This window comes from Anopheles gambiae, chromosome 2 (assembly GCF_943734735.2).
Source record: "Anopheles gambiae chromosome 2, idAnoGambNW_F1_1, whole genome shotgun sequence".
In the NCBI taxonomy this organism is placed as follows: domain Eukaryota; kingdom Metazoa; phylum Arthropoda; class Insecta; order Diptera; family Culicidae; genus Anopheles; species Anopheles gambiae.
Window position 1 is genome coordinate 14,469,912 of NC_064601.1, and position 10,657 is coordinate 14,480,568.

Here is a 10,657-nt window from a genome sequence, read left to right on the forward strand (position 1 = left end):
ACGTATCTTCCCCACAAATTGCACGCATTTTCGCTTTCGCTAATCAAACACACACACTTCCGAGACGTCCAGACAGTAGCCCTGCAAAGGCGCTGGTAGTTCCCAGTAACAATCTGCATCAAACTTTCTCGGCCCCATCAGACCCCTACCAGTGGGCTGGGAATAATCATCACGCCGGATCGAAATTTACCAGCTCTCGTTTTAAGGGTTTTGAGTAGCGCCGACCGTGAGCAACGCACACAGAAAAAAGCACGTAAATCTCCCATAAGCAACGGGGTTTGCGGGGGTAAAAAGTCGGCCACCGCGGTACCACGATTTGTGTCGATTAATACGAATTAGTGGCAATATTGCGCACCGCACACAATTGGATCCCATTTCGGGCGGGCATAGGGGGCAGTCAGATCGAAACTATAATCGCCTTGATCCGTGATCCGCACGCGGGGAATTAACCGCGATCGAAGGACCAATTAGGGTGCTGTTTATTAGTAGCTGCAGCTAAAGCCTAAAATCGACTGGGGATGATGATGATGCTGATTGGGGCCGAATGCTAGGCGCGCGTTGGCTAGCCCGACAGATTGGTGATGTACTTTCCAATTGGGAGATAATGAGTGAAACTTGGGAAGCTTTTGATAGGGCTGGAGCAGAAGTTTCCCTTTCGGTGGATTTCTACGAAATACCCGTTTTAAAGCGAGATCCGGCGAAACAAGCTCAAGTTGACAGTTAATCTTAAATCTGTGTTTTGAATTTAATCTTTTCTTTACTTTTGAACTTACAAGAAATTGAATTGTCCCATAGCTTCGTTCGATTCTCAATACTGCTCTCAAGTTCAGTTCGCCCCGGTTTGGTGTGCAAATGGTCGGTTTTGCGCGCATTCTGCGACAGTGGTTATTGTACAGCGGTACGCTCCACCGAACCATTCACTCGTCAGTGGCGTTTTGCACAACTTTCTCCGCTTCGTTGCACCGACCGCAAGACCGCATTGGGATTTTCGCTTCGCTTTGGTTTCGTTTTGTACAAAATTGGGATTCCACTGTCCAGTGGGAAAAACTAATTGCCTTAATTTAGCCGAGCGAACCAGTAACAGAGCAAAGGCTCGAATTCGATACGGGTAATGTGCTGTTTGAAGGAGGATGGGGGTCTATGTCCCCGGACGGAAGGGGGTTTGGTGGTTGCGCTGGTTGACGCTTCACTTCCCGCTGTGGGAAGCTTCGTGCTCGCTTTGTGCATGAGCCTGTGCCGCCCGCCCGTTCGTCAGCCCAGCCTGCACAGATCGTGCCTGGGAGATGAGAATTTTCGATTACGAATGCAGCTCTGCTTAACCTGTGATTTTCGTTCGTTTCGAGTGCAAACCCATCTCACCGCCCTTTCCCCCTTTTGAAGGGAAAGGCCCAGCGGGTCAGATTTAACGAGGCAAAGTGCAGCGAATTCTTGTGCGAAATTCTTGCCCCCAACGCGCCAACACAAAGGCCCGAGATGCCATGACAGTTTATGAAGGATCGCTGACTTCCTTGCGGGGTTGGCGGGGACCGGCGAGGTTGAGGGTACACGGGTGTGAAACGTGTCAGCCACCAGTCGGTTGTGCCCTCACGATTATGACAGCTCATTTGCTCGTTCGTTTACTCCTGCTTAACCTCAATCGCACCCATCCACCCCAACAGCACACCGGGGCGGGTGCTCGGCTAAGCGAACCGGACACAAAAGCGACACCTTACAAGTGGTTAAGTAATCCCTTGATCTCCTTGGGATAACGAGATGGGGGCAGCAAAGCGGGAGAAGAAAAAAAATGCAGCAACAGGTGCATGTGCAACGGGAAACCACCGGTGCCCGGGAACGATTAACAACCGAGCCCCTTCGAGGCAGGTGAGTTGAAAGGCCGCCAGAATGGGCCGCGGGAAGCGATTCCGGCGGGTGATTAAACTGCCACCCCGCTGTCACCGTGTTCGTACGCCCCCGGTCCGGATAGCTGTCACTCTCGTCTCCGGCGCCTTGGCTGACGCAAGAATGCGAGCAGAGTGAAAGGATTTACGAACATTGCCCTGTTGTCCAGTGTGCCAGAGTGTCGTCCAGATGGACAAATTTTGAAGAATTGTACTGAAAATTGAATGCACCCCACGCCCTCCAGTGTGTGTACCTTGCGGGCGGCATTCCAGTAACGGTTATACCAACAAAAGGTAATCATCATACAAAGTGTCGATCGGGATCCGAGGTTGATGGGCTGCCTGCTGCTTCAATTCCCATGTCCCGTGTCAGAAGCATTAATCTGACAGTTACTGCCTGATGTTGGTCGTTTCGACCGTCCTTCACGAAAGCACCCGGGAAGACGACTCCCGGCTCTTCCACCATTAATCATGTATGATTTATTGCCAGCTATCTGGAAATGAATAAACGATTTATAACACTTAATTATTAGAGTCTAAAATTGGATTTCCACGGATTCCTCCCCCAAAACGGATCATTTAACCCGTACGGTGTGGTATCTTGATTCCGAAGCGATTGGATTCCAACCATCCATCCCATCAAAGGTCTTTGTTTTACCTTTTTTTTCGGGAAGCTTATGAATTTGTATTACCCATGACGCTCGGTGAAATGATGTTACGGTTCGGTTGTGCCGCTGATATATTTAGCTACCCTGCTCTCGAGGCGTCAATGCGCGACGAAACGGTCAGGCCTTTGCCGTTGGATGTTTGCCCATGGCCTGCCCCACGAGGACGCCGCGATCCAGCCAGCGGAAGACATTACAGTTGAATGGCCGACGGGTTTCCGAGCGCTTAGATAGTTAATTAACCTAAACTACGCGAAAGGTCACGATCGAAACGATCGGCCTTTACCCGGGGGCCGCACGGACGCTGTGATGACCGTTTAATGCTGTCCGCGCGCTCTTGTATCGCATGTTGATGTTCAACATTTCAACATTGGACGTTGGTCGTAAAGCAAAGAGCGATGCTGGCAGCAGCAGCAGCAGCAGCAGCATCAGGGGTAATCAAATATTTCACAATGCACGCGACATTTACGAGCGTATGTCCTGGAGATGAATCTTTATCCAAGGGAGAACCAAAGCCGGAGGAAGCGGAGAACGAAATAGAAGAAGGAGGAGATAACATTAGCCACGGAAAGTAGGAAAAAAACGACTACATCAGGTGCATAGAGCAGGAGGATGGCCAGCATCGGTGAATGGGCTGTCGGCATGCTAATTACGAACCGTGTGCTGTGGGGGCCCGACTTTCGGAGTGGTAGATGGTTGGGGCCGTCTGCTTCAAAGCTACCCGGGTGAAAAAAGGGGCCGTTGCGGGATGCAACACATAATAACATGTGTTATTTTATGCACTGTTGAAGCGTGTCCGGGAGGCTGGATAAGTATGTGCGCCCGAGCTTCGGGTGCAAAACCTCGGACAGCGCGCGAGGCGTTTAGCGCGCGAAGTGCGTCTATCCCCTGGGACCGTTGGCGAGTGGATCAATGGAGGATCAATGTCGCTCCTCCCGGGCCGTATCGTATGGTACGCTGGCATGCAACTATGTCGGGAAAGAGTAATGAATCTCGGGACGTTGAGTGGTAATTGATAGTGGCATGATCCACTTTTGGCAGGTCCGGCAGGAATGCTGTTGCACGCACGCACCGGCACAACCGCTGGCACGAAACCGAGAAACGCGCGTGCGAGCTAGGTACGGTACGGTGAGCTTTCGTGTGCGAGCGCGTGTACACAATTTGTACAAGTTGTAGCCGTTTTTCTTTCCACAGTTCAGTGACTTTTTCGCGGTAATGAAAGATCACTAGGAAGCTCTGCTAGGAAGTTGTTGGGAGCGGAAAAGCTTGTCAGATTTTGTCAGACGTTGTGACAGATGCTGAGGACATTTCCTTGTTGCCAGAGTATTAAGTGCAGTAGATCAGTCCAAGGAAGTTCGGATTGTCATTAGATGCACTTAATCACACCGGTGACAGTGTCATTCCATTTTGCTAGAAATTTCATTAAGAGGCCTTCAATAGACTTCAATGCTACTGTAAGACATCTGCAAAGACTAATGATGGTTGTATTCGTCCCATCCGGAAATCATTAATCCGCTCGGGCCCTCGGGTATGATTCTCGGAATACGAGAACTTCCTCCGCGTTGCCTTGAATGCGTATCTGCATACAGTTCCTCCATATCCGGAGCTCCAGACAGGCTCTGGTTGATAGATGTGTCGCGCGGTACGCTTCACTAACGGCTTCCCTGTTCCACACACACGCACCGTTCGGTATTTGGATTAGGATGTGAATGATGAAGCGTTACCGTGAGGGCGCGATCACTGCTATTTGGAATGAAACAAATCGCTCGAGCGTGCGTCAGCAACGTCGATTCTCCAAACGAGGAAGCATCATTTTCTCACCCGTGGTAGGAAGAAGTTGATAAGCGTGGAATACAAGCTCATTTCAGTAGCAGCAACAGCCTTGCCATGTGAAATGTAGGGCTTTCGGAGGCTGTTTTTTTTCGGGCAGTTAGCTAAGATTAGCCACCGGCCGAATGATGATCACCTTGAACTAGAAATCTGAATTCCGGGCGGGTGCAGAACCTTGTTAGCCGTTTCCCACTCAATCCCTTGTCTTTCTACGTCTCCCAAAGATGCAAACAAAAGAACTCCCAGCACGGTTGGTCAGCTTATCTAAATTAATCAATTGATAGTTCGTTGCTGCTGCTGTAACTGTACTGTTTCCCCTTCCCTACTTAGGCTCTGCTTCTCGCTGCTTTATTGGTGCACCGATTTCCATTGAAATGAGGTGGCTGCTTTCGTGCAACAAAAGCTCCGTTCAATTAAAAGAAATTAAGAAAATTCACTCCACCAAAAAGCAACCCGGAAGATAATGGTGGGGCTCGATGACGCTCGAGACCAAGATTGGACGATTAGCGCGCGCTCCTGCACTGCTGCTCGATCGCTCTTCCGATCCGTACCGTTTTCGAGGTTGGTAGCAAAATAGTCATAAAATTGTATTTTATTTCGCGAGCCGGACAACATCCGGCCCAATGATCGGGCACTTCCTCTGGCTAGAGCCGTAGAGCGCTCTCCAGCTTTGCCCGCGAGCGCTTAAAGTCGAACGCAAATTATACGGTACGGTGCGGGATGGATCTGGATCGCATGGGCTAGCAGCATTGAACTTTGGCTTCGATTTATCGTTTAAAGGTTACGTATTAAAGTGCCCGCACACACACACACACGCGCGCCCAGTTGCGCTCGATGGGTGGTGGTGTGATGGCGCTACCGTATTTTTAGTGCCGGGGTGAGAGGTGGCAATTTCATTGCTAGGAAATGATTGCACGCAGGAGATAGGGTACTAAATCGTTACTTACCGCTCCAGATTAAGATGCCCGGGCTGGGGCTCAGCGATCCGGGTCCTTCCTGTTCCTTCACACCACACCGCACAGATCGTTCGTAAGGGCATCAGCGCACAACACACGCCCACAATGCGTCAGAGGGCAGGGACCGCGAAATGTACACCGTTCGCTCGGGTGTCATTAAGCCCTTAAATCCGAACGGTGGGGGGAAGTGATATCGCCTGGTACATCGCCGCATGGGCTTGGTGATAATTTCTGCGCCTGCACACACACACACACACACACACACACACACACACACACACACATATACACATACCATGTAGAGGCTTACGTTTACGGACGATCTCATTAATCAGAATGTGGCAAATTATTAGGTAGCGGTCTGGCTTTATTGGCGGTTTTGCGCTCATCATCACCGGCACGAATGCGCGTGCTAAGGAGGAGCCGGGTCAAGAACGGAACGGAGCGGCTCTGCTGCAGCTGCCGATGATGATGAACATGATGATGATGATGGACGGAATCGGAGATAAAAACATAAACGGATCACACGCCGCAACGCCGAGTATCGGGTTCGTGTGGCTCATCTGGGCACACCCCGCAGCGGGTGGTTAAAATTCCACCCTCTCCGCACTCGAAATGCACTTTCGAATGGTATAAAAATAAATAGAATATAAAAGGGCAACGGCGCCATCGCGCGTGGCCTGCTGCATCGCTCCGTTGCCCATCGGCCAATCCGTTCCGGTGGCGTAATGAGCGGTTTGGAGGTAATTCAATCACACTTGATTTCAATTGTCACGTCACGCCAAGGTTGTTATGGTCGTGTGATGTTATCTGCCCCTTTGGTACTCACTCTCACCGTGTGTGTGTGTGTTGTTATTGTCTTTTTTCCTCATTATTTTCCTACGGAATCTTCACGACCACGAAAGGGTTCTGCCACAGAATGCCGCCGGCCGTACGGGAATGGGAATAATATATATTTATTTTGTGATGCTCCACCAGACACACACACACACACTCTTCCGTCGCATGGAAGCTCCCAACAACGTCGTTGTTCTTTGCTTTTATCGCAAAAAATAAATCGAAATCACAATTGCCATTTTACGGCTGAGGTCATAATCGGGGCATCCAATGGGCTCCAGAGGCTCCGGGGGGGCTCGGCTATAAAATTGACGTTGCGGCCGTCGATGCACTCGACCGCCGTAATGATGATGGAAATGTGCGGTAAAGCTCGGTGGGAAATGCGGTCCCGGGGTGCCATCGAGCAGGGTTAGGCACAAACGGTGGCAAACTACGCTAATGATGATGGGCACAATTAATTGGCTGCGGAAATATAATATTTTAAAGTAATCAATTATCGTAAATATATTCGATCGAAGCTTGGCTACGGGACCGGGAGCCGATTGGCAAGCTGCAAAGCCAACGCGAAAGTCGCGAAGCGAGAATCCAATTTGTTGACCACCTAGCGAATGAATGAAACACACGGTCTACATGCCTCAACGCGGTCCATATCAATCAACCGTAGCCCGGCGTAGCTGCGGCATGGTCTGCCCACGTGGTATGTGTAGTGTCCGGTTTATGGCAAGATTTATAAACTGGAGCATCACCACGCGCTGCTCGTTCGCGTTTATTGAAAAACGGTTTATTGATGATGTTGAACCATCGGGGATGGAATGTGTTGAAAATCAACGCAACAGCCGCATGATGCTTCCCATGGGAAAATGGAGTGACTTGGGATTTACGAGGGCGTACTCGGTCTGGTGTGTGCGCGCGCACACACACAAACTACAACAAACGGCAACTAACAAATGCTCTTTTCGTCTTCCTTTCTTGCTCTTCCAATTACAGCAAACAATTATCCATCATGACGCAAACGAGTCGCCTGATAGTGCTGGTCTGCCTGCTGTCCACCGTGGCGGCCATTCCCGTCCGTCAAAGTCAGCTCCTGTCGGCGATGCAGCGACAGTACGAGGCCCGCGCCGCCAAGGAAGCGGGCTACCTGCAGGAGCTGGAAGCTGAGCCCACCGGACAGGAGCCAGAAAGTGGCAAGGTGTCTTCGAACGGGGAAGCCGAACAGAGCAGCACCGCTGACTCCAACATTCGTGAGCCACTACTTCCGATTACGTTACCGCTGCCGAATCTGCGCAAGAACAAGATGTTGGGCTACTTTGGGCTGTACTCTCCGGCGGCGCTAAGTGCGGCAGCAGCTGCGGCTTACGCTCAACCCTACGGCTATCCGCTGTATCACTCGATGCTGGACTACTACGACGACTACCTGCCGGTGGACAACTATCCCAGCCTAAACATGCTGGCCAACATGCAAACCTACCCGCAGAATGTCTACGCCAACATGGCGAACGGAATGGGCTCGTACCAGACGATGAGTAACCTTTCGCCGAACCTTCAGCAACAGCTCAACAGTCTCGTACAGCAGCAGCAGCAGCAACAGCAGCAGATTGGACAGCAGCAGCAGCAGCAGCAACAACAGGCCACGAACCCGCAGCTCGCCAACTTGGCTGGTTTGGATGCGAATGCTGCTGCGCTCGGCAGCTTCCAGAGTCTCGCCGCCAGCTTCGCGGCCGGTAATGACAACTTCCAATCGCTGGACGATGAAGACATCCTGTCCCGCCACAGCCAGGCTGGCCGTCGTCGCCCGGCAGTGAAGAACTCGCCGATCTACTACATCCGACTGCCCCCGACGCCGTACATGTTCGTGCCCGGTGTTGGCTACATCTCGCAACCTCCAACGATCCAGCCGATGGCCGCACCGGTCCCACAGTATCCGCAGCTCGCACCACCACCGCCAGTGACGATGAGTCCGTTCTACCAGCTGCCCATTAACTTCGTGTCGAACGGCAAACCCTCCGGCATTTACCAGTGGAACGGTGCGCCGGCTGCTCCGGCGGTACCACCGCAGCCTGCCTTTGCCCTGCCGTACCCGCGCCCACAGCGACCCGCCTTCGCACCGTCACCGTTCATCCAGGACTCGAAGATTACGCACCTGAAGGGTCCGTTCCTGTTCAACGGCCGGCCGGAGGAGATTTTCCTGCTGCAAAACACCTTCAACCCGCTCTACCAGAGTCCACTGAACTCGTACTATTAATGAGCGTGCGACCAGAGAGTGCAGGTGGACCAGCGCGAAACACTCACATCCGCCATGTGGACTTAGGGGGAGTGTCCGGGATGGTTATAGCAAACGCATTTGGCAATGAAGGGCCAGCTTAGCGGCATTACTGCAATATCACGATTATCATGCAAAACTTTACACAAACACATTCACACGTACACTATACAACACTGCGATCGACATTTGAACGATCGGCACTGATCGAGGTGGGTGGCCCCCCTTGCGATAACACATACATACTATTGTTCGATTAGGCTTAGTGTGGATTAGCCACTTAAGGAAGCAAAAAGTGAAATACTAGGAATAGACTAAGCGTCGCTAGGCACTTTCGGTACCGTACCATTCGGTTACCCGGCCCACTAGAGGATGCTTGTGGTGTAAAATGACTTACTTGGAGAAACGTTTCATCGATGGGGGAGAAGCTTTTTGCTGCATCCTTACTTACCAGTGATGCAAACAATCATTTTTGAGCTACCTACTTTCGAGGTGCTTAGCATCGAAATTTAGCTAAAAAGGTGTTAGCGGGAGACGTATTGCCATCTTCCCGCGCCAAGGCCTCCATCGATGGAACGTTTCTTCGACACGACGGTATTTATCAGTAATGTAACGACAACGAGAAGCGAAATGAATGCAAAACAATACTCGTACTTGGATCGTCAAACGACTAGACAGCAATCGGGACTAGTGATTTAGCGGAGGGTTAAGTAAATTTGATTTAAAGAAGTAAAAATAAATTAAAAATAAATAAAAAGCACAACGCCAACAAATGGAGAAAGCATTCGGCGTACGAATTTGTTTGTATTGAGAAAGAAATGTGTGCTGAAACGAGATTTTGGTAAGATTTAATTGTAAATCCAAAGATTGGTACACCACAACGAATACAACTCCGGTGGAATACAATGGAACCAGTGGCGGATTAACAGGAAGGGAGACCCTAAGCGGTCACACGATTGTAAGCCTTTCTGGAGTGTTGAGCGATCAATTGATTACTAGAGAAGGATTAAAAACTAAATTTACTTATGTGCGGGGTCCCTTTTTCAGGGGTCCTACAAACCTCGGGGTCCCACGGGCTTATCCGGGCTTATCGACACTTGGCCTCGCCCGGAGATTAGAATAACAAGGCTGATGGGTTCGTAAAATTTATTATACTTTTCATTAGGTTTTTCAATTAAAACATTCGTTAAGATTTTAAAGATTCACTATGTTTTGGTAAAACTTAGATTTACCAAATTCTAAAAAATCGGGAATGAGTTTTATTGTTTTCTGGTATGATATTATGGTCTGTAGAAGTGGTTTTCAAAACTCTTTCCCGGTACGCCATGCTTTCTTTGTATTGAACTGGTATTTATCAACAGAACGGATAGCCGGACAGCCGGAAAAAGGGTACTGAAAAAAACGGCGTTCTACTGTATGCGAGAAAAAAACACAAAAATTCACCACCGGCAAGCTGTTCTAACACGCCTGAAAGTAGATAATATTTAGCCCCTGAAGTTAGATAGTGCAAGAAAGTCGCATTAGAACAAAACGCTTTACCAGCTGGAGTCTGAAGCGTTTGAAGCGTTTCTGGAAGTGAAGGGCTTGTAATGCAGATTGCATAACTCCTACTAACTGAGGGCACAGTGATGTACAAAGGTTTAGCGAACAAATTGAATAGTTTCGCAAATTTCCGTTTGATTTAGAATGAAATTTTTTAATTTGACGATTTGAATATTATTTTTATCTATCAAATGCAAATAAACTAATTATTTTAGAATTGCATTTTTCTATGTTACATAAAAAATCATGTTTCAATTAGTGTATTGTTGAATACGAATTACATATGTCTTGCTACGGGAACTAAGTGATACATTCTTCTTACCTCAACATACCTTCATAAAGCAAGAAAGGAAACAAACGCCCCACGCATGTAATTATTATCGCTCCCAGCAAACGTTAAACCGTGCTCGCTTCCCATGCTACCACGGCAGTTCCATTCGTTGCCGTTGCCATCCTCATTCTCTGTTTTTACATTTTTGCGCGTTTTGCCTTCGCTTTGCGTGTTTGTGCAGCCTTCCAAAAACACTTTACACAACCACAGACACACACCGTTTGTGGGAGAACGGATGCTATGTTTTTTTTTTGTTTCGCTTCTGTTTGTGGAACCGATGCCGCAGTTTCGAGCGTGCCGGTTTTGGCCGGAGCTTGCGCAGAACGCCTATTTGGTGCAATCTACCTCCCGCACACATG

At 49.5% G+C, this 10,657-nt stretch overlaps 1 protein-coding gene across 1 annotated transcript in view; it reads left to right on the forward strand.

Moving 5' to 3' along the window:
* The window catches only part of LOC5667621 (uncharacterized), a 29,429-nt gene extending 20,220 nt beyond the window's left edge, over nucleotides 1-9,209 (forward strand). The window contains exon 2 of the mRNA XM_061647325.1: nucleotides 7,153-9,209. Within this exon, the coding sequence (XP_061503309.1) occupies nucleotides 7,169-8,407 (1,239 nt within the window). The 5' untranslated portion in view covers nucleotides 7,153-7,168 and the 3' untranslated portion in view covers nucleotides 8,408-9,209. The remainder of the gene's footprint in view (nucleotides 1-7,152) is intronic.
* The last annotated feature ends 1,448 nt before the right edge of the window (nucleotides 9,210-10,657 follow it).